Source organism: Lottia gigantea (assembly GCF_000327385.1).
Source record: "Lottia gigantea unplaced genomic scaffold LOTGIsca_48, whole genome shotgun sequence".
Lineage (NCBI taxonomy): Eukaryota > Metazoa > Mollusca > Gastropoda > Lottiidae > Lottia > Lottia gigantea.
Genome location: NW_008709663.1, coordinates 1,567,795 through 1,593,669, shown reverse-complemented (window position 1 = coordinate 1,593,669; position 25,875 = coordinate 1,567,795). Strand labels below are relative to the sequence as shown.

General features: G+C 33.0%; 2 protein-coding genes across 2 annotated transcripts; both read right to left on the bottom strand.

Annotated features, from left to right (window-relative positions):
* Positions 1–10,402: 10,402 nt before the first annotated feature.
* Positions 10,403–11,005, bottom strand: LOTGIDRAFT_124832 (hypothetical protein; the record flags this gene model as incomplete). The annotated part of the gene is given in 2 exon segments (XM_009061451.1): positions 10,403–10,592; positions 10,605–11,005. Coding segments are annotated over 2 exon segments (591 nt in total), but the record flags the coding sequence as incomplete, so codon positions are not given.
* A 13,423-nt stretch (positions 11,006–24,428) lies between these two features.
* Positions 24,429–25,109, bottom strand: LOTGIDRAFT_124770 (hypothetical protein; the record flags this gene model as incomplete). Its single annotated transcript, XM_009061450.1, has 1 exon — positions 24,429–25,109. A coding segment is annotated over one exon (681 nt), but the record flags the coding sequence as incomplete, so codon positions are not given.
* Between the last annotated feature and the right edge of the window lie 766 nt (positions 25,110–25,875).

Genomic DNA, 25,875 nt, shown 5'->3' with positions numbered 1-25,875 from the left:
TGTTTTCCTTTTTTTTCTTTTTTTTTTTGTTGATAGAAGTTTATTCATTTGAAGAAAATATCATAAATTACAGATGATTCTATAAAATGAAAGAAAACTAAGTTATACCTCGCTTTCTTCTCAAGCTAAATCAATAACCAATGAAAATTTGATATTCGTAAAAACTGTCCCATGAGAGTTACGATTACAGAGAATTTTTAACGAGAAGCGTGGATTAACTCCCTTGATAATGATAAACCCTCAGACAAATTTTCTACGCACTTATTCTCCGTTAAATAAACTTCTACTCGATTGAAGATCAGGTTGCTGGCAACTAGTTTTTTTTTTTTTAAGATAGATTCACACTACAGCTATCTATTGTCTAGTAAACAGAATCAGGGCACGAATCATGACAGTTTTTTGAACATTGAGGTGCAAATGATGTAGGCTGGAAGTCCTGGTAGAAATTGCACTAGTACTGGTATTTCAAAATAAAAGAGCATAAACTAAACTAGATGAAGGACAAGAATTAAAGTGTTAAGTGTGTTTTATCCCATAATTATTGTCGTTATATATGTATTTTGTTACTTTGTGTGGCCTCCCTCTGCCTGTGCCTGTGCTTTCGTAACATTAGTTTACCGCAATATTACAACCTAAAATTCCAAATCACACAGAAAGTTTTAAAAACTCTTGACAATCCCTCTAAGATGCCTTTAAAACTTATCCTTCTCTGAAGTTTTCCTTTCCTACAAATGAAGTGTCAACACTTTTTCCATGATTGTGCGTCTTTGAAAGATGAAAGTTAATTTTGTTTGAAATCGTGTTAAGTTATTCGGAAGTTTAATCAATTAACAGACAGTTAGTTACTTGTGAAAAAAGATAATTAGTGGAAACAAGTAAGTATTACAGGTAGGTTTGTGCAGAAAGCCATGACATAAGAACGAAACATTGCAAGAACTAGATTTATATTTTAAAGATATGTCAACTTCACAGATCCAGCTGGTACGGTACTCTATTTAACAACATAGGTTCACTAGGATCTTATCTACCAGCTGGTACTCTATTTAACAACATAGGTTCACTAGGATCTTATCTACCAGCTCGGTACTCTATTTAACAACATAGGTTCACTAGGATCTTATCTACCAGCTGGTACGGTACTCTATTTAACAACATAGGTTCACTAGGATCTTATCTACCAGCTGGTACTCTATTTAACAACATAGGTTCACTAGGATCTTATCTACCAGCTGGTACCGTACTCTATTTAACAACATAGGTTCACTAGGATCTTATCTACCAGCTGGTACGGTACTCTATTTAACAACATAGGTTCACTAGGATCTTATCTACCAGCTGGTACTCTATTTAACAACATAGGTTCACTAGGACTCTACCAGCTGGTACTCTATTTAACAACATAGGTTCACAAGGATCTTATCTACCAGCTGGTACTCTATTTAACAACATAGGTTCACTAGGATCTTATCTACCAGCTGGTACCGTACTCTATTTAACAACTTAGGTTCACTAGGATCTTATCTACCAGCTGGTACTCTATTTAACAACATAGGTTCACTAGGATCTTATCTACCAGCTGGTAGGGTACTCTATTTAACAACATAGGTTCACTAGGATCTTATCTACCAGCTGGTACGGTACTCTATTTAACAACATAGGTTCACAAGGATCGTATCTACCAGCTGGTACTCTATTTAACAACATAGGTTCACTATGATCTTATCTACCAGCTGGTACGGTACTGTATTTAACAACATAGGTTCACTAGGATCTTATCTACCAGCTGGTACGGTACTCTATTTAACAACATAGGTTCACAAGGATCGTATCTACCAGCTGGTACTCTATTTAACAACATAGGTTCACTAGGATCTTATCTACCAGCTGGTACGGTACTCTATTTAACAACATAGGTTCACTAGGACTGCAACAGTTGGTGTTAAAGCTCTAATTTCACTAGGATCTTTCTACCAGCTGGTCCTTGACCAAACCTTTTTGCAATGCTTTTGGATAACAATTGTGGTTCTCAAGGATATTGTCTATTGACTGGTCCTTGACCAAACCTTTAGGCCATACTTTAGGATAACAATTGTGGTTCTCAAGGATATTGTCTATTGACTGGTCCTTGACCAAACCTTAAGGCCATGCCTTTACAAGGATACCAAATTTGGTTCTCAAGGATATTGTCTATTGACTGGTCCTTGACCAAACCTCCTGGCAATGCTTTTACAAGGATACCAAATTTGGTTCTCAAGGATATTGTCTATTGACTGGTCCTTGACCAAACCTCCTGGCAATGCTTTTACAAGGATACCAAATTTGGTTCTCAAGGATATTGTCTATTGACTGGTCCTTGGATAAACCTCTTGGCAATGCTTTCACAAGGATAACAATTGTGGTTGTGCAGGATCTCGTCTTACAGTTGGTCCTTGACCAAACCTTTTCAGTACCTTCTTCAGTAATCCTGGCTAGAATCATACGAAAAAGATGACTTACTCACGGCCATCAGACTTGTTCCAGATTTTATGCAAACTCATGAACTTCAATTTGACAGTTTCATCGGATGGCTAACAATGTCTTTCAATTACTGGTCTTTGGAATTCATTTCCTGATTATTCTCAATTTAAACCAGAAAATGTCAGAAGGTCTTCGTTATTCAATAGAAAGATGAAATAAAAACCTTCGACCAAGCAGCGTGAAATTTACGACAAGTCTAATGGCTTTTATTCTTTCCCACCTTCTTCAATGAAGAGCTTTGACGACATTATCGACTCTGAATGCTTTCAATTTGGACGTGTCACTGGCTTTAAAATGATCTTAAGAAATCTGGCGACTTCCTATTGTAATCCTACATAAAAGTTTATTTTCTTTCTTTCATAACATAAAATCTGGCAACTTTTTTGTAGAGTCATCAGAAAAGTTGAGTTTATAGCAGTAAAAAGATAAAACTCCATCAACTTCCTAAATCCCAGTTTTATTTTTCTTGACCTCACTTCTTTTTAAAAAGGTAATCAATACAAATTTGGCGACAAAGAAATCAAAAGAGCTCCATCAGATCTTAATATATCAGTTTTAAATCATTTCTTTCAATGTAACAAAGTTAAGATGGAACTTTTACTTCAGAATATTTTAGTAGTTTGACTACTTAGTCCATTTTTCAGTGGGTTCTATGTTTTGCTCACACATAAAGTCAAATATTGGAAAGTAAACATCCCATTACCAAAACCTTCTGTCCTGATGAAGATTTGAGATCAGAAACATGCGTCAGTACATCCTCATTTAAAAGAACATTCCCTCACCAATAAATAAATGGGACAGTGGTATGCATTATCCATATAGGTTTGTATTTTTATTTAAAATATAGAGCAGTTAACTTCAACAAATCAAAATGATCTATTTTATATAAGAAGGGTTGATTTAAAAATTGTACAAGAAAGACAATTCTGTCAATCAAAAATCTCATCCAAAGTATGGCAAAATCGAGAGTAAAAGTTGTATAGTAGTGAACTCCTCCAAGAGAAGTACCATCAGGTGTCTCTAAAAACGTAAACATGGTCTGCTTCGCGCGACACCCGCCACTACTTCTATATCGGTCAAAATATGTACGATTTCTGTTTGTGTGCATATAAAAATTGCTACAAACCTTTATTCAGATATAAAAAGATCATTTCAAACAGGAAGTACTGAGTCTCCATTTTCCAGATCTATTTAATGGTTTCTTTCCATACAATAAAAAATGTCCATGTAATCGACTCCAAGGTTAATTGCATTTGAGTCTATTTGATTATAAATCAACTCAAAGACATACTTTCAACTTGAAAGCTGTAGAAAATCGAGTCTTTGTTTGATTGTATTTAAATTCAACGCTGCTAGAATCAAATCTATCAGAGATTTTTTTATTATTAAAGGGGAAGTAATAAAAAAGGTTTCTTGGAATCACGCTCAAATTGACTGTTATCACTTCTTGATAAGTGAAATTGAAAATGAAACTCAAGCCGAATTCAATCACTATACATTTTCTTTTCTTGAAGAAGATCTGAAAGATCAAAAATAAATTCACCCATCAAACTGTCAGACTCAAATATTTTATAAAATATCAAGATTCTGAGATTTATGAACAAGTTAAAAAGTGGTTCTAAATTTTGTATGTGTTTATCTAAAAAACCAATTTTAAGTGGAAATTGGAAAATGAAAATGTCTTTCTTATTTCTTAAATTACAGAAAAATTGTAAACGTTTTAAATGTCAACAGTGGCGCCGCCAGCCTTCCGAGACTGGGGGTACAAATAGGGGGCAGACTGACTCAATGGGGGGACAACTGCTGAGGCTGAATTCAACTTTTGGCTACTCTGTGGTGGTGTCATAGTCGCAAGCCTATTAGAGAGTTCTCTCAAGAAAATTTTTGGAAAAATGAATAGATTTTGTGCATTCTGATACATATTTTGGAGAAAAAAGGTAGACATTTAGATTTAATGAAAATAAAGTGGGGGTACAATTGGGGGTGCAACCCACTTTTTTAGGGGGGGGGGGGGGTATGTTCCTCCCCCACCCCTGGCGCTGCCACTGAATGTCAATTAGTCTATATTCCTTGAAGCACAATAAAAATTGTATTACTAGAACACTTTAATCCCTTTTATATCGATCATCATCAATTTTCTTCATCCCTTTTGGGACATTGGGCAGCCACTGCATTATGCCACTTAAGCCATACAGTATAAAAGTGTAAACAGTATAAACAGTGTAAACAGTATAAACAGTGTATACAGTATAAACAGTGTATACAGTATAAACAGTGTAAACAGTATAAACAGTATAAACAGTGTAAACAGTATAAACAGTGTATACAGTATAAACAGTGTAAACAGTATAAACAGTGTAAACAGTGTAAACAGTATAAACAGTGTAAACAGTGTATACAGTATAAACAGTGTATACAGTATAAAAGTGTAAACAGTGTAAACAGTGTAAACAGTGTATACAGTGTAAACAGTGTAAACAGTGTATATATTATACTTCTATATTATGTAATGTAAATGAATAAATATTATTATCAGTAGTTGTAGATGGTGATAACAATTTATTAAATATCAATATTTTGGTTGAAAGAAAAAACTTTATGAAATCATCTCGATTTACATGTAAACAATGTAATAGTTGTAATAGGCCAGAATTAAACAAACATATTTAATATATCATGACAATTTAGTCAGCCATGTTGATTCTAGGATGATAAGGTAATATTTATTCTCGCTGTAAAATGAGCTATAGTGATTATCTTTCCTGGTTAAATCATCGAGTCTAATGTTTACTTGCCACTAGCGAGAAATTTACGATATTTAAACTCGTATCATTGGTTTATACTAATTGGATTACAGCAGTTTAAATGATCTATTGAAATCATAATGGCAAATCTCCGATATAAAATCAGCTGCAATATATGTAAATCAATTATCAAATCAGTTTACATTAAAGATATTGTAAAGAGATTTTCTTAATTCGTTATGTGTATCAGGGTTGGGTTGGGCACTGACCCTGGACTTTCAGGTTAGCAAGAATATGTAGCTATGGACCTTTCAACCTTTAAGAAACACGCATCTCACTGTGTACAATTTCAACCTACTGCAACCTGAATAAACTATAAGGTTGAAATAAAACATCTCATTTGCATAAAACATGATCTAAAATACAATGATTTTTTTAATAATTTTAATGGCAGTTTTATGTTGGAGTACTTATTGGAAAATAAATATCTGAATTGATTATTGATTCATAATTGATATATTAGGTAATGTATACAATACTAACTCTGAAAAGGATTTGTTCAAATCAATCTTAAATACCTGGCGGCATATTCTAACATTGATTCTAGGATATCCTAGGTTCTTATCTTCTAACATTGATTCTAGGATATCCAAGGTTCTTATCTTCTAACATTGATTCTAGGATATCCTAGGTTCTTATCTTCTAACATTGATTCTAGGATATCCAAGGTTCTTTTCTTCTAACATTGATTCTAGGATATCCTAGGTTCTTATCTTCTAACATTCATTCTAGGATATCCTAGGTTCTTATCTTCTAACATTGATTCTAGGATATCCTAGGTTCTTATCTTCTAACATTGATTCTAGGATATCCTAGGTTCTTATCTTCTAACATTCATTCTAGGACATCCTAGGTTCTTATCTTCTAACATTCATTCTAGGATATCCTCGATTCTTATCTTCTAACATTCATTCTAGGATATCCTAGGTTCTTATCTTCTAACATTCATTCTAGGATGTCCTAGGTTCTTATCTTCTAACATTCATTCTAGGATATCCTCGATTCTTATCTTCTAACATTCATTCTAGGATATCCTAGGTTCTTATCTTCTAACATTGATTCTAGAATATCCTAGGTTCTTATCTTCTAACATTCATTCTAGGATATCCTAGGTTCTTATCTTCTAACATTCATTCTAGGATTTCTTAGGTTCTTATCTTCTCACATTCATTCTAGGATATCCTAGGTTCTTATCTTCTAACATTCATTCTAGGATGTCCTAGGTTCTTATCTTCTAACATTCATTCTAGGATGTCCTAGGTTCTTATCTTCTCAAATTCATTCTAGGACATCCTAGGTTCTTATCTTCTAACATTGATTCTAGGATGTCCTAGGTTCTTATCTTCTCACATTCATTCTAGGACATCCTAGGTTCTTATCTTCTAACATTCATTCTAGGATTTCTTAGGTTCTTATCTTCTCACATTCATTATAGGACAACCCAGGTTCTTATCTTCTCACATTCATTCTAGTACATCCTAGTGCTAAGATTGTTTCGAGTATATGTGACATGATAGTTTAGATCAATGGTAGCTCAATGCTATTGTGTAACAATCTGCTAGCTAATTGGACTTGATAGTCTAGAACAATGGTGTCTAACTGCCATCTAATAACAATCTGCTAGCTGGTCACACACGATAGTTACGTACAGGGTTTTATGAGGCCTGCTGTAAATATCAGCGAATGTATTGTGTAGGTGGGAAGGTATTAAATAATTAATGAAAGCTAACGAGGATATAATCTGCTATATTCTATATCATTATGGCTACAGATAGAAAGGTCATCTACCACTCGATAAGCTGATGGCTAAATATCATTGGCTGATTTTAAACCCCAGAGGGAGCGAGTTGTTCTTTAGTTTCTGTGTTTAATAGGCTGTAAAACCAAGGGAGGTTATATTGCTTCCAAATCTATTCAGTTTAATACATCTGTAAGAAAAATCTTCATTCAGAGTGCAGAAAAGCAAGAAAACTCCATTTCAGAACGACGCAAAACTTTGCTTTCATCAAAAACAGACCACAAATTTGATGGAACTCAATTAAAATCAGCATGTTTCATTACAGACTAGTTATTATTTAAACTCATCGAAGCCTGGACAATAAAATATTAACGCTACAGTTCAGATGATAGAGAATCAATCTCTTTAAGTAAAAATCAGAATTTCATTATCGGAAAAACAGATATTCAAAGCATATCAGATCAAAACACAACAAAACAGGAAGTAGAGACCTATTGTTGGGAAGTATACAGAATTAATGACACGAAACAGAAAACATGAAATAAAAACATTGAAACAGAAAACAGAGAATTCAAGTTAGAGAAAGATATTGAAATTCGAAACAAATTGAATCAAATTATATCATACCTTTGTTTGGAAACATTCACAATTAATGACCAAAACAAAAACTGTGAAACGAAATGAAATCATTGAAACGGAAATTTCAAGTATAGTTTTTAGAGAAAGAGATTGAAATTCCAAACAAATTGAATCAAATTATTTAATATTATTGTTTGGAAACATTCACAATTAATGATAAAACACAAAAAACATGAAATAAGGTGAAAACATGCAAATAGTAAACTTCACTGAATGATAAAACCTTATAAACACACAACAAACTGTTTCTCAAAACACTTCAGCGACATGCTTACTCAGGCACAAAGTTTGGGAAATACTACTCTTTTGGGAAATTACTTTTCGTTTAATTCTCCAAACTTAAACAACAAAAAAAAAAAATATACTTGTCCCAAAAGTGCCATTTTGCTCAAGCGATAAACTCCTCAAAAGAAATCAAACATTACGGTTAAGACAATCTCTTTCAGTTCCATGGAACTTTATAAATTTGTTAGACTAGATTCTCAAGGAATCAGCCATGAAGGCTTAAAATCATGAATCAAAGGAGATTGTTAAGAGGTTTTCTAAATTTTTTATGTGTATCAGGGACATTGCTAGCATCAATTCCAATTTTCAGTCAGACGTCTGTGGTTCCTGCAATGCCATAAAAAAAAAGTGTTTGATGATCTCACTAATCGCAAAACTTGCACGTATCACATAAAGCTCTTTGCGATTACTGACATCATCAGTTTAAGAGGAATTGCCAGAACCACAGACATCTGATTGAAAATTGGACTGATGCAAATTGATGCTATCATTGTCCCTGATAAAACTAAAATTCAGAAAACCTTTTTACAGTTGCTTTAGGTGATCTAAAAAATCTACAAAATTAAATTCCCACAAATAATGATCAAATGATTGGAAACAAGAAAGCGAAATTGGTATCAGATTCTTAAAAGCAATTTAAGAAATACTACGAAGTTGTATTAAAAACCAATTTTCTGGTCCAAGTTCCCCAGATTAAAGTCAAGAAATTTATATTACCATGGAAACAGATATACAGATTATAATTGAGTAATAGAGTAAGAATTGACTAACTCAATTCATATTGTTACTTTCCAGGAGGAGAAAAGAATTCCCAGGTTTAACTGTACTGATAAAGAGTCAGTACATGCAGGATATGCTTACTCTTCTAGACACCTGATACCACTTTTCATTATTTACATATGATCGATATACTTCTTAGCAATATGTTGTTTGCATTCAAGGTTTCGTTTCTCGGTTCAGATCGTTAGAACTTGGTTTATTCATTCAGAATATACTACAGTTTCATCTCCATTCATAAAACAAAGCAAATAATTAATTTTTCATCAATAAATAAATAATTTACTTGACTTTAACAATTATCAATGGTTTACATACAATTTCATTGAAAATTCTTGTTCATTCTTCTGGAACACTTGATGCCATTAAGAAGCTGGGTTTGTCAACTATTCAATATAGTTCACATAGCTAATAATGTTTATTTGGTATTTAGGTGTGTCAAAATGAAATCCCTTTCAGAGAGTACACATATCTAATAATGTTTATTTGGTATTTAGGTTTGTCAATTAAGCATCCCTTTCAAAGAGTACACATATCTAATTTACGTTGTATTTATTACACCTGTGCCAAGCTTGCATGGCTAATTCGCGGAAAGCATGTGAGCTAGTCTCTTGTCCTAATTCTGCGATAGCTTGATGCCATGTGACCATAAGACTGGATGATATATCTATAGTCTAATACATCAAGTCACTATTGATTTCACATCATTTTCACTCCAATGGCGACGACAGGAAAAAAACATTCTATAAAAGATTTCTTTTTAATTTCCGCGGAAGGAAACCAGACCGTACTTAACTTCCCAATTGAAGAGTTCCTACTTGCTGATATTCAATGACTTTCAATGAGAAAACATGGTTACTAATTACAGTATTTTGATCCAAAGACGCTACGAAAATTGATTTGAAAATTGGAGATGATAACCTTCAAACCTCAGTCTGGTAAATACAACCAAATAAACAGTCTAGAGCTCTATTCAGACATGACTGGTAAATACAGTCAAATCAACATTCTAGAGCTCTAGTCAGACATGACTAGTAAATACTGTCAAATCAACAGTCTAGAGCTCTAGTCAGACATGACTGGTAAATACAACCAAATCAACAGTGTAGAGCTCTAGTCAGACATGACTGGTAAATACAGCCAAATCAACATTCTAGAGCTCTAGTCAGACATGACTAGTAAATACAACCAAATCAACAGTGTAGAGCTCTAGTCAGACATGACTGGTAAATACAGCCAAATCAACATTCTAGAGCTCTAGTCAGACATGACTAGTAAATACAACCAAATCAACATTCTAGAGCTCTAGTCAGACATGACTAGTAAATACAACCAAATCAACAGTGTAGAGCTCTAGTCAGACATGACTGGTAAATACAGCCAAATCAACATTCTAGAGCTCTAGTCAGACATGACTAGTAAATACAACCAAATCAACATTCTAGAGCTCTAGTCAGACATGACTAGTAAATACAGTCAAATCAGCAGTCTACAGCTCTAGTCAGACATGACTGGTAAATACAACCAAATCAACAGTGTAGAGCTCTAGTCAGACATGACTGGTAAATACAGTCAAATCAGCAGTCTACAGCTCTAGTCAGACATGACTGGTAAATACAACCAAAATCAACAGTCTAGAGCTCTATTCAGACATGACTGGTAAATATAACCAAATCAACATTCTAGAGCTATATTCAGAGATGACTGGTAAATACAACCAAATCAACAGTCTAGAGCTATATTCAGACATGACTGGTAAATACAACCAAATCAACATTCTAGAGCTATATTCAGACATGACTGGTAAATACAACCAAATCAACATTCTAGAGCTCTAGTCAGACATGACTGGTAAATACAACCAAATCAACATTCTAGAGCTATATTCAGACATGACTGGTAAATACAACCAAATCAACATTCTAGAGCTATATTCAGAGATGACTGGTAAATACAACCAAATCAACATTCTAGAGCTATATTCAGTCATGACTGGTAAATACAACCAAATCAACATTCTAGAGCTATATTCAGAGATGACTGGTAAATACAACCAAATCAACATTCTAGAGCTATATTCAGAGATGACTGGTAAATACAACCAAATCAACATTCTAGAGCTATATTCAGTCATGACTGGTAAATACAACCAAATCAACATTCTAGAGCTATATTCAGAGATGACTGGTAAATACAACCAAATCAACATTCTAGAGCTATATTCAGACATGACTGGTAAATACAGTCAAATCAACAGGCTCTTGACAGAAATTCTGTTAACAATAAGCAATGACTTTTACAGTCTTTCTCTGGAGGGCTCTGATTGGCTATATTTGATGGCGTATAATCCAATCAAATCACTGCATTCTGTGATACATGAATATTGGCTATTGCCAATTCAAGGTATAAGATGAAGTTTGTAATACCTTAGCATTGTGAAGATGTGTCAAGGTATAAGACAAGGTTTGTAATACCTTGACATTGTGAAGATGTGTCAAGGTATAAGACAAGGTTTGTAATACCTTGACATTGTGAAGATGCTCAATGAAATGCAGAACTGCAGGACTAATAACATCATTTCAATTCATTAACCCAATCATTGGCAAAAAGAAAATTTGTCCTTAAAGATGGGTTCCCTTATTTTCATGTATGAAAATGAAAATGCTAATACTTATATGAATAGAAAGTAGAGGTGTTCTAATGACTTGGAAAAATACCAGTTTGTCTCACATGTCCATAATTCATTAATAATTAGTTAAATTAGAAGAGAATTACCAGCAGAATCCCATTGAGTGACCGATCAAGAAAGGTCAAAAAGTCTTTTTTTTATCCAGTACATACATGGACATTTATGATTGGTTAAAATCTTAATTATATGCATAATATGATTAAGAATACATGATAATTCATAAGAAACACCAATTAATCAAATAGTTTGCTTAATTTGACACCATTTAATTTCACGAGACCAGTTCATTAGAGTTGATCTGGTGCGGAGAAATAAGAAGTGAAATATACTTTCATATTATTTTATAATCACAGTATTTCTATTTTATACCAACTAGAAATAACGTCCAGAAAAACCAAAAAGAAACGAGATAAAATAGTAGGAAAACTATTAATTGGAACTCGAGGGAAATTTTTAATAATCGTACGAAGATAATGATATATCTCGTATAATGGCTTCCAAATCTCACGAGACCTCCAACTCATTTTCCAGCTTTCATAAAATATCTACGCACTTTTATGTTCGGAAATTGATAATAATTGAATCAAGAACTTATGAATAGAAAGTAAACACTGTTTCCAGATACTGTGACTGTCTTTACACTCACATTTTTGTACTTTTGTGGAAGTGAAATTATTGTCTGTATCCTCTCTTTTGTCCAGGAAATTGTTTCCTATATACATTTGAAATCCTTAACTTAATCCTATGGCGGAAAATTTCTTTGATGTTGCAGGTTGATTCAAATTCTCAAAATTCCATACAAGAGAAAGGTGAGGCTAAATACCCTCACGCAGCGGCAAATCTAGAAAATACCTGAGGGGGCAGGGAGCAAAAATGGATAAAGGGTTAAAGCCCTATGAAGACCGGGATATGGGTGCTACCAGATGTCAACAGATTTCAGATATCCTGAGATATATTTTGAGCATTTAGAGAGCTCAATTTTTGCTTTGGAATAAGACTTTTCATAGACCCTATGGAGGCCATTGCCCAATACCCCCTCCCCCTTAATACGTTACTGCCCTCAGGTCAGGTCAGATCAGAAATTCTACGACCAGCCTTCCTCTTTGTTAGTTCTACAATTGGTAAAAACTTGTCCTATACCCATCATTATCATATTATTGTAGGACAAGAGGTTACAGAAAATTTTTTTAATAAAATATAAAAAATTAGAATTTCCAGAAAAAACAGTGAAATTGAGAGAGAAAAAGAGAAATTTCAATTAGAAAAATGATATCAATAATCGTAGAGTAGGTGACACTTTGATAGAATTCAAAATGAAAATCCAATATCTTGACATTTAGAAATGAATTTCAACTTTGTTTATTTTAAAAACCGATATTGAGAATTTCTATCATCTGATGTCAATAGAAATTGAAGTTTAATTATTTGTGATGGGAAAATAGCCCTGCACACACAATTATCTCTCACTAGAGGTTATGCCCACATTCTTGTGCCTGTGCTTTCGTAACATTATTTAACCACAATGTCAAAAATTTTCTTAAATATAATTTGTATAATTTCATGTCTAAGAACAGTGGCAGAGCAAAAGGGCCCCTCGCAGCCCCGAAAGCAAGTTTTTTGGGTAATATTTCATAAGTAGGTTTGAAATTTGGGCAATCTGAGATATTACGTAAACCTGGCTCTGCCACTGTATAGGAAATTGACATTACTAGTTTATGCTACTTTTGAAGACTATTCACATATATCCAAGACAAAATAAACCCCCAAAAATGGGGAAACTGTCCCTTGAACTTCTTGGTGTGGAGTAAAGCTGACAATATTACCCTCCTTTCATCAGTCAGTAAGTTAACGAGAGAACATCAACACTTGTTTTCTACCAGATAACACTTACAATCTATACACAGAACATACTAATTATTTTTTCTCTGTCTTATATCATTAATCAATAACTCTCAATAACTCTACATCTCTCAATATTTCAAATTAATTACATTTCATATCAATATTTGATGATTTTGGTAATCGAAAACTCCTTACGTGGCGTGGCTTACTCCTCGTCTTTAAAACCCCACCCTAGAAAACTCCTTACGGGGCTTGTATTTGTGTTCTGAAACCCCACCCTACATTTTTTGATTCTATTTGCATCATTCCAATTTTTAGTCATGTGTCTTTGGGTCCATTCCAATCAAACTTAGCATCTTGTGAAATCTGTATTGCCAGAGCTACTAATAACATCTTAAAGATGGGTTTTCTTAATTCTTGGTGTTTCTAATGAATTATCATGTATTCTTAATCATATTATTATGTTCTTCTTGCTTATAATTAAGATTTTAACCAATCATAAATGTCCATGTATGTACAGTCTGGATAAACAAATAAAGACTTTTTGACATTTCTTGATCGGTCACTCATTGGAATTCTGCTGGTAATTCTCTTCTAATTTAGCTAATTATGAATCAATTATGGACATGTGAAACAAACTGGTATTTTTCCAAGTCATTAGAAAACCTGTACTTTCTATTCATATAAGTATTAGCATGGGAACCCATCTTTAAGGCATTTGTGATGTTAAAGATAAAACACTTATTTTTAGTGGAATAGCAAGAACAGACATCAGACTACCAATGTAGCAAATTAACGCTACCAGTGTCGCCATAACAAGTTAAGAAAGCCTCTTTACAAATCATTTTATGCTAAAAACTGTTAATTTAGTGCAGTAGCAGTTCTCTCAGTGTCTAACTCAGAAGCCACCATACAGAGTTTACATATTAGAAGTATGAAATGATATTCTAAAATGAACTTATTCCACAAATTCCAAAACTTGTAACCCCCGTTTCAGATAATTTAAGCTAATTAAGCTCATTTTTAATTGAGCTCATCTCATGCTGCCGACATGTTTCAGATAAAGAATTGGTCAATGTTAGCTGATTGTCGCGAACTCATCTCAATACAAAATCCTCATCAGGAAAGTTGTTTCGTTATCAGATTGGATGTCAATGAGTAAATTAAGTAAAGTAAGTAGGGTCACTGAACAGGACCGAAATAAAAACTTGACAATTAAGAAAATTAATCAACTCATCATCAATATTCAATGAACCTCGCTGATCAATCAGGACTACAATCAATCGCGAAGATACTTTGACATTTACCACAATCGGAACATCAGGACAACTTGTCAGACCATCACATAATTTACATTCTTAAAAGTTTTTTGTAAGAAAGAAAAGGAACAAATTAAAGAAAGATAGCGTTTTTTTTTTACAAGGATACTTTTTACCAGCTGATCCTTGGCCAAACCTCTTGGCAATGATTTAACAAGGATAACAACTTAGGTTCACAAGGATCCTTTCTACTAGCAATGACTTAACAAGGATAAGAACTTAGGTTCACAAGGATTCTTTCTACCAGCTGGTCCTTGGCCAAACCTCTTGACAATGATCTTTCCCTGATAAATTGAGAGGAACAATGAGAAAAGTTGACTAAGTCAAGATCACAAGACTAACGACCAAGATTAGAACCCAAGACCATCATTTGATTGAACCAAGCAATGACATTCCAAAGCTCTTTTAAGCTTTTAGAGCTGTCAATGTCACAAGGACTGGGAAAGTAAGTTGGTTCTAAATCAGATATATCTGAGCAGTATCACATGGTAATTGTCGAGTCAAAATGTCCATTTTTGCAATTAATTTTTCCAAATCAAATTTCTTCAGGATAATTTCCAAATCAATTCATATTATATTATATGCTTCTACATAGAAATCAAAATCAATTAGGCAAACTTGAATATAGGCGTATCCAATAGTTAATTCAGATGATTTTAATCTTGCTTATTTTCTGTAATAACATCTTACACTGGTCTTCTATTCATTCCTTACAATGGTAATTATTTTCCAACTGAAGTGTCAACATTCAATTATTCCGTTCCGTACGTTTTCTTCGATTGAATCAATGAAATTTAAACAAAGAACAGGAAGTAGTCACAGGTAAATTCTCGTTGTTTCGGTGCGTAATATTTTTATTATAAATAGAAGTTTAGAATTCTCTGACATTGAAGAAGACAAATTATTTGAACAAAACATTCAGGTTTTATTTTAACTTTTCATCTGAGAAAAAAGATATTCTTAAGATTTACATCAAAACACTGCAGGCTACAGAACAATGGTTGATATGCAAAACATTAACAAATGGATAAAAAAATTGAAAAATTTTAATGATTTATCAAGGATTTGAGCAAGCAAACTTAAAGGGTATAATCCCAAGGATATAATCCCCCCTCCCCAAAAAAAAAAAAAATCAAACTGCCTTGGCTTTCCTACTTCAATTTGAATAAGGAAACAATAGCTGGTGAGAGCCTTCCTCACAATTCTGATACCCCTACATTTCAGCTCCCTCACCTAATGATGCCACTGACTGACACTGAGCTTTGATCAGACACACATCTCCTTTATCTCAGGTCAAACACTCTGGGAGAAGTGTTTGAAGGTTGCCATCACAAATGTCTGACCTGCATTTCACAATAATTTTAAGATAGAGAATGAAGGTACACATGAACAGGTTGTCACTCAGAAGGTGCAATTCATGAATCAGTGAGAACAGCTTAGTCTCTGCCCATTAGATACAGTTGTACCACACAAAATTAACACCCTCAACCCTTAAGATCCCTCAACACTAGGAAAAAAATATGCTTATGCCGCTGTCCTGGCAAACCTGCATGGCGTTGCCTGTCTTCATTAGCCCACACGGTGCAGAAAAGTAGGACGTAAACCTCCATTCATTTCTTTTAATATTTTTTCAGGTCAGACACTCTGGGAGAATGTTCCGAAAGCTCGCCGTCACACATGTCTGATTTACATTACATCATGAGTCAATGATAATGTATAAATTAACAGCTAATAGCCCAGCAGTAGGCTAAATGAATATATACCAGTTAGACCAATAATAACCTATTTAACAACGTTAATATTCAAATTATACCAATTAGATAATTACACTTGTTACTAATTACCTTAACGATCCTTGATTGTAATTTATTCTGAATGATTGATTGCTGATTGCTTGCAGTATAAACAGGCAGGTCTGTCAGTTGGGAGAGCCATCTTGTTGTTTGGACGGTACTGGACAAACTGGTCTGTAACCATGGCGAGTCAACAGCGTTCCCGCCAGTGATGCAGGTCAGAGGAGCTGAGATGGAATTAGCGTCTAGTCATTCAGATAGGACAATAAACCGAGACTCTGTGTACTACAGACTGTGTACATTAAAGATCTCCTGACATTTTAAATCGAATAGGGCATTTAGAAGATGCCCACTTCTATCAGGGACAGGCTAACTATATCATAATTCTTCATTAACCCAGACATACGAGCAGAGAAATAAGAAAGCAAAGGAGAAAAAGATAAATTTCCTCATTGCACACTGCCTCATGTTGAAATCTTTATTTTCTCTGACAGAAGCAGAAAAGTAGGATGTAAACCGTCATTCCAATCATTTCATTAATCACACAACCACATGTAAAATAGAATAACAAATTCTATAAATTATTCATTGATAATTCAGACAATATGCCCAATCCTTGTCTGGATTTAAATTCCCAGGAGTTTCTGTTCATCCCTCGAGTGAACGAACCTTCAGAAACAGACTGGGTTTGATATAAGAATAGTAACACTAGTTGTGAATTGTCTGTACTGGTATTCAGACATGTCTAACATCAATGATCAATGCTTTATTCAATAAGATGGAAGAATCAAGGGGATGCCAGCAGAAACCAGCAATCAAACCAATGTGATATCTTCTATTTGAAGCAGATAGAGACTTGGTTTATCGTCCAAAACTAATGATTTGACACTTTTTCCATGTCAGTCTCTCCAAGCGGTTTCATAGAAAGGGGGATGAAATGAGTATCAGCTACAAAATGTACCAACAAATGCAGCTGACTTTAATTTCTAACAAAGCCAGTTGTCTTGGAAATAGATAATGGTCAATTGCAATAAACCAAGGAATCTGTTTCCATATCCACCAATATACAAAGACAATTCAAAAACTATCATGGGGAGTTAAAGGGATTGTAACGAGGTTCTCTTAACTATTTATGTGCATCAGGGATACTGATAGCATCAATTTGCACCATTCCAATTTTCAATCAGATGTCTGTGGTTCTGGCAATTCCACTAAAACTAACGTTGTTTTATGACGTCACTAGAGGGGAACTGCATAGATATCAATAGTAGCTTCTGGTAGCTCCCCTCTAGTGACGTTAGTTTTAGTGGAATAGCAGGAACCACAGACGTCTGATTGAAAATTGGAATGGTGCAAAGTGATGCTATCAATGTCCCCGATACACATAAAAAGTTTAGAAAACCTATTACAGTCTCTTTAAGGATTGTTTCGGTAAAAAATGGTTAATAGAAAAATACCACACTTATGACAAATATTGATTGTATGATTTTTTTCAAGAAATGGGGGCTTGATACAAACCGCCATCAGAGGCTTCTGAAGTGTATCTGTGTCAATATACAACAGTCAATGAGAATTTCAGAACATATAAAAGTCATTACTATTTCTCTGTTATCTAAATAATGTAAATAGGTAGAAATTATCAAAAATTAATGAACATAAAGGCAACTCATTATCTCTGTATTTGCTTCATTTACAAGGACAATAGACATTATTTGATATTTACTATCAGACTGTCGTGTATACTGAATATTTTTTATTCAATCATTCCAATAGATATTAATCACGTCTCGTTTTGAGACACTGAAAGCGAGGTTCATAACTCAAATTACGTCATCCATTGAAAATATAGACCATGTCAACATTCAATCAACAGCAAAAATGGGCTTAAAACCGCCTTTCTCAGAAATGTGCGAAGGTAAAATTCATCTGAAAGTATCATTAAATAGCTTTATCAATTTCGATTTTATAATGTAAAATATAATAAGTTTTGAGTTAGTGGGATCAGAGTAAGACATTAAAGACATCAAGGTGGCGATTTTACTCAATGACACCACATTACCTTTGTTTGTTTGCGTTTTGAGCCTCGTTCTGGATTCAATATGGTCAATGCATGAATAAGGTCTATAAAGGCCTTACATGGATTTTTTATCTGTTTTTTACTCGTGTCTATTTCATAGTGAAGTCTTCAGTATATTATTTATATATTAGAAATTCTTGTCTACTCAACATTCAACTTTTATCTTCAATTGTTGTTATGTTATCTGACAACTTTAAACAAGTTACAAGTTAAACCTGCTCGTTACTAAGTGATGTCACACAATGTTAACGTCATACACTTCAAGTTATATAACTTGTAGTTCAGGGTATATGATGTTTTATTTCATTTATACTCAGTGTTCAAAGGGTTAAGATGGAAATAAATCATAAATTGATAATTAAGATGTAAAATTTCATTTTCTTTCATAACATAATGTTGTCTAATAACTCTGATATAAACATACTACAATAAAAAATAAGATAAGAAAGAATTTTCATAGATAATTAAAGAGATTGTAAAGAGGTTTCTTAATTTTTATGTATATCAGTGACACTAATAGCATCAATTTGTACCATTCAAATTTTCAATCTCTCTGTGGTTCCAGCAAATTCCACGTTTGATAATGTCACTAATTGCAAAGGGTATTATGTAATAAAAGATATTTTGAAATTATTGACGTCATCAAACACATAGAAACCTCTTTACAATCCCTTTAAGGTGTAAAATTCCACTTCCATTTTTAAAACAATATAGTACAGCTCTGATAAAAACATTCTGTTTAATAATATTGATAATTAACAATTTCTTGTCATTTTTCCCAGTCTTGATAATAAATAAAACACTATAATTATACATAGTCTGTGTTATCAATGGATTGTATATCTTCTGTTATATAACATATTATTTCATATGACGAATACATTAAATTTTAGAAGGAGTAATGAATGGATACAAGTCTGGCAAGTATAGTTCATATTTCTTATTCATCACCCTAATAATTAACGTCAATATTTCCCTTTAACGCTGGGTTGGAAGATTGTTTTTTATGGCAGTGAAATAGCTCAGTCGGTAGCGCGTTGGATTGTAGTCTGCTAGGCGATTAGGTTGATTCTCGTCAAAGTAAGAAAAATTCTGATGCCTGTGTCTGTGTTTTCGAGAGTTGGCGCGGTGTCGGCTATCACCCCTTAATACCTAATGTTCAAACGTCAATATTTCCCTGTAACGCTGGGTTTTTGGCAGTGAAATAGCTCAGGCGGTAATGAGATGGATTGTAGTCTGCTAGCCTATTAAGTGAACTCCTCAAGGTCTTTCAACCCCTAATACATAATCTCTACCCAACAATGAATGTTTATCTACAGTTAGTTGACATTTCATGAAAATTTATTCCATGCGAGAAAAAAGCGAGAAATAATCGTGTAGGAAGAAAGGGAGATAATTAATTCATAACAAGTTTTTTATAATTATCTTATAATCTATGATAGACCAGGAGGTCGTATAGTTATTGCTATAATTCTCATAATTTGTACTTTTATGGAATATCAATATCGAGGGATATAGGGCAGTGGGACAGGTCAAATGAGTCAAATGTTATACCAGCTATTTCCAACCTGGGCGTAATATAGTTTAGCTTAAAACTTTGGGACTATCATAATTTTTCGTTCTATTTAGTCAGGCCATATTCTCTCACATGAAAAAAATGGCAAGGTAAACCTAACAAAAATCAATTTTTAAGCCAAACCAAAACACTAAAATCCGGACAGTTAAGGCAGTCAATCAATTATAAGTCCTTGTGGCTTTTGCTATCCCATTAGGCATCGTAAATCAAACGCTTGTCCAGAATATCAATATCATGAGATTTAGGGTAGTGGGAGAGTCCAGTCAAAAGTCAATTGATTAGAAGTCCATGTGGCATTGTAAGTTTAACGCAGTTCAGTAGGAGTTGATTAATCAAGAGTCAAAACTTTTACGCCAGTCCAGGGTACCTCAATGCCAATATCATATAATAAAGGGCAGTAGGACAGTTCAGTTAGGGGCCAAGGTTGCCTTCTGCTTTGCCATTTACCAAAGAATCCACTCTAAGCAAGACAGGAATACAGATACCAACAGATGTCAGGCAGTTCAGTTTGGAGTCAACTGTTCAAGAATCAGAGCTATCATAATGGGCGCTGTAGGTTCAAATCCATATTTACATCAGACCAAAGTATCTATATACCATACCTAGACCATGAGATTTATGCCAACAGAATAGTTCAGTCAGGTGCTAGTTGTTCCACGTGGCTTTAACTGCTTTGCCATTAGGCTCGGCTGTTTTAGACAAGATTTCTGCAAGGGTTCAAATCTACACAATAAACAGTTAAAAATGACTATAAAGAAGTTAATAATTTGGCTGGTTTGAAAATCACATCACTTCCGTCCCATCTTCAACATTTACCTGCCACAGTGAAACATGGTAGAAAGATTAAATAGATTCGGATATATATAACCACCAAGTTATAACATTTCTTAAGACATTTCTATTTCAAACAGAATTTTCTCAGTCCTGTGTGTCTACTTCATTTACATTTCTTGATCTACTTGGAACTATTTATAATCCCTCGGCATCATTACTGACTTAATCTTTCATCAACTGGATTATTGAGACTGACTTAAGATAGTAAATCAGACGCTGGCATGTTAAAGGCCCATTCCACTTATTTTGTAAAATATTTTCAGTATCAAAAACTTCCGAAATTATACCTGAAAATATTTCTAAAGTATGCTATTTATATCTGTATTAAGGAACACTTTTCTTAGTGATATTGGTGTAAGCTTATAGTTTTCACAAATTTGAGCAAAATTTTTTTTCGACCCAAAATAAAAGCAGAAAATCCCCTTTAAGGGACTGTAAAGAGGTTTCCTAAACTTTTTATGATTCAGGATCACTGATAGAATCAATTTGCCCCATTCCAATTTCAATCAGTTGTCTGTAGTTCCTGCAATTCCACTAAAACTATGTTTTTTATGATGTCAAAATCGCAAAAGTTGATATTGATATATAAGGACTTTGAAATAAGTATATAGTTGTACAGATTGGACAATTAACTAAGCTCCTGTTTGCTGACGATTTCTGAACAGTTGGTAAATCGGAAAAAAAGGTTTGTAATGCCAGTAACTTACCCTCAGTGCGTTTGCCTGTTTTCTTAGCTCAATGAGGTGCAGAAAAACATGACAAGAAACTCATACGTGTGACAAATTAGTGATATGTTAAAAGCTGAAATAACGTCAGAAGAAATAAAAGGTTGCTATAGATTTCCAATAATGAAAAATGTTCCGAGTGTTAGGTTTTAAGTTATAAATGAAAAAAATATCAGAAAAGACACAAAAATCAATCTTAGCTTACTGCAAGATATAAAATGTGAGGAACTATTCAAAGGTTGAAGTCAGACTTGAAAATTATCACAACCCCTTGACTGAATGAAGTCCTTTGTTCATCAATTCAGAGAAATACCTAATGATATTCAGCCCCGTCTCCAGGAATGAACTGGTGCTGGGGCTCAGATTCTGCACTCAGAAAATTTGAGGAATAAAAGACCCGGAGAACTCATTTCCGACAATTTTGAGGCACCAACAATGTATCAAAATCTATATCATTTTGATTTTGTACAAAAACACTGTAAATGAGTCAATCTCTGCTGAACTGAAGAAGGTTTTGCTGTGACTTAATTCATGCTTGCTGGCGCCCAGCCCCCACCCTATTGAGATACTGTATGTTTGCGGGTATTAGGGTTGTGCGATATTGGTTTCAAGTTGATATCGCAATATTAAACATCACGTTATGTATATATCTCAATATTTCTTACAAAATGTTGTTGTTTTCTATCTAAAAAGTTTTATTGTAGTAAGAAAAATTAATAAATTCTCTAAAATCACCCCAGTCTTTAACATAATGAAAAAACATCTGTTTCAAATATTAAGTCACTTGTTAAAATTATGTAGATGATCTCCACAAAAAGTTGACGATATTCCATGATAATTACTATATATCACAATATGGCGATATGTTTGAATTAGCCAATATCACTAACAATATAAATTCCTATACTGGTATATATCACGATAGCAGTATATCATCCAACTCTAGTGAGTATAATATACAGTTTTTTACCCCAAAAAGGAGGCCCTTACAGACAGGATGCTCACTATGTATCCTTTTGTGATTGGCAATACCTAGCAAAAAATACTTCTTATTCTATACTGTCCACATTTCAACAGCAGGCAAGTGACATCTTGTGTTTTTAGCATGAGAAATTAGCTTCCAGGCTAATTCTTTGATCTTTGAAGTAAAATATTATTAGTCTATAATTAACATGTTTCAACATTCTGGTCGAAAGGCAATGAAGGTCAGTGATGACTTTGTTCTGTTGAGGGTCTTCTGACTTGTGATATTACTGTCTATTCTAAAGATGTTCTGAGCAAAAATACCAAGTCAAATAACATAAAAATAGTCGAAAGGTCAGTGATTGTGTACTTTTGACTTTGAAACCTGAAAATTAAATAAAAATTTCACGAAATGCCCTGCAGCGCTGCAAAGTTCACAGGTCTTTTGGTTATTCTAATCATAAGGAAATGATCATAAAATAACTTAAGTTTTCTGGATTTCTATTACACAATTCTATTATACTATGATTCTGTTGAATAGTCATGACACCAGGTGATTCCACTGATGAATATATACTCTTATAGGATTATCTTTATATTAGCTATTGTTTTGTGTGGTTGACACGCATTTATTCAATTTTCCAGCCAACCCTTGTCCTGATATACAACTATAACCACCATAGGGTAACAGTTTATTGTTTAAATAGAGAGATTCTAACATATATTTATGACACTAGGTAAGTCAACTGATGAATATATACCTTAATTGGACAAGTTCGAGAGTTAAAATTTAGGTTTATTCTAATTGGTAGTATTCCTTTAAATAATCAAGGTCACGCCTCTTTGACCCCTGACAATGATGAATGGAATATAAATTATAGAAACTACCAGCATCAAACAAGAAAACAACCAGATAAAACTATTGTATGAAGGATATAATTTATAATTAAACACCATATTGTTGTGAGAAATACAAAATATCAATACCAGAAAATAGGTTTGCTGGTTTTATTTATTAACTACGATGGGAAGGTTATGTGCTCAAAATAACAAAAACTATGGAAACAAATCTAGAAAAATATTTCCCTAAGCTGATAGTTTTAACCAATTAAATATCTTAAAATTATTATATTCTTGATGACACACTGAAAAGTTGATGAATAACTACGCTCGAAATAATATTATATTCCTAATGACAGTAACAGAACCACATTGAAACATTGAAAATAATAAATATTCTAGAAGTATCATTATATTCCTAATGACAGTAACAGAACCACATTGAAACATTGAAAATAATAAATATTCTAGAAGTATCATTATATTCCTAATGACAGTAACAGAACCACATTGAAACATTGAAAATAATAAATATTCTAGAAGTATCATTATATTCCTAATGACAGTAACAGAACCACATTGAAACATTGAAAATAATAAATATTCTAGAAGTATCATTATATGCCCATGACAGTAACAGAACCACATTGAAACATTGAAAATAATAAATATTCTAGAAGTATTATTATATTCCTAATGACAGTAACAGAACCACATTGAAACATTGAAAATAATAAATATTCTAGAAGTATCATTATATTCCTAATGACAGTAACAGAACCACATTGAAACATTGAAAATAATAAATATTCTAGAAGTATCATTATATTCCTGATGACAGTAACAGAACCACATTGAAACATTGAAAATAATAAATATTCTAGAAGTATCATTATATTCCTAATGACAGTAACAGAACCACATTGAAACATTGAAAAAAATAAATATTCTAGAAGTATCATTATATTCCTAATGACAGTAACAGAACCACATTGAAACATTGAAAATAATCAATATTCTAGAAGTATCATTATATTCCTAATGACAGTGACAGAACCACATTGAAACGTTGAAAGTAATAAATATTCTAGAAGTATCATTATATTCCTGATGACAGTAACAGAACCAAATTGAAACGTTGAAAATAATAAATATTCTAGAAGTATCATTATATTCCTAATGACAGTGACAGAACCACATTGAAACATTGAAAATAATAAATATTCTAGAAGTATCATTATATTCCTGATGACAGTGACAGAACCACATTGAAACGTTGAAAGTAATATATTATCTAGAAGTATCATTATATTCCTGATGACAGTGACAGAACCACATTGAAACATTGAAAATAATAAATATTCTAAAAGTATTATTATATTCCTGATGACAGTGACAGAACCACATTGAAACGTTGAAAATAATAAATATTCTAGAAGTATTATTATATTCCTAATGACAGTGACAGAACCACATTGAAACGTTGAAAATAATAAATATTCTAGAAGTATCATTATATTCCTGATGACAGTGACAGAACCACATTGAAACGTTGAAAATAATAAATATTCTAGAAGTATCATTATATTCCTAATGACAGTAACAGAACCACATTGAAACGTTGAAAATAATAAATATTCTAGAAGTATTATTATATTCCGATGACAGTGTGACGTGGAAAGTAATAAATATTCTAGAAGTACCGTATCATTATATTCTTCCTGTGAGAATCACATTGAAACATTGAAAAATAAATATTCTAGAAGTAAGTATCCATAATTATTATATTTATCTGTAACTTGTGTTTCTAATAGGCCACTGAAGGAATATTATACAGACCTTCTAGAATAATCACCATAATCCATTTTAAAACTCTGCTATTTCTGACACTAAATGACAATAAAAACTCAAGTGTGATCTATCTAGTTTTTATATCAAAAATTATTCTCAGATTGTCATTTTATCAGGCAATTATTTCCATATTTTAAACTTATTGTATTTTGTTTATCTAATTTTACACTGACAGTGGTGTTAGGTATAACCAGGTATAACCAGGTATAACCATGCAGCCACGATTTCGATACGAATCACAATTTAAGTTATATAAACAATGTTATGAGGAATTAAACAAGTAATAGCTGTATAATCTTTAAATGATATTTAGAAGTAGATAGAATATTTAATAAATGAAAACACTATTATAGATATACTACTCCTTCCTTTAATGATGCATCTTTATCACTCTGAGTCTCCTAAATATCATTCATTTCATACATCAATTAATATTTATATTAAATAAATAAAAACACTATTATAGATATACTACTCATTTCTTTAATGATGCATCTTTATCTCTCTGAGTCTCCTAAATATCATTCATTTCATACATCAATTAATATTTATATTAAATAAATGAAAACACTATTATAGATATACTACTCCTTTCTTTAATTTCTG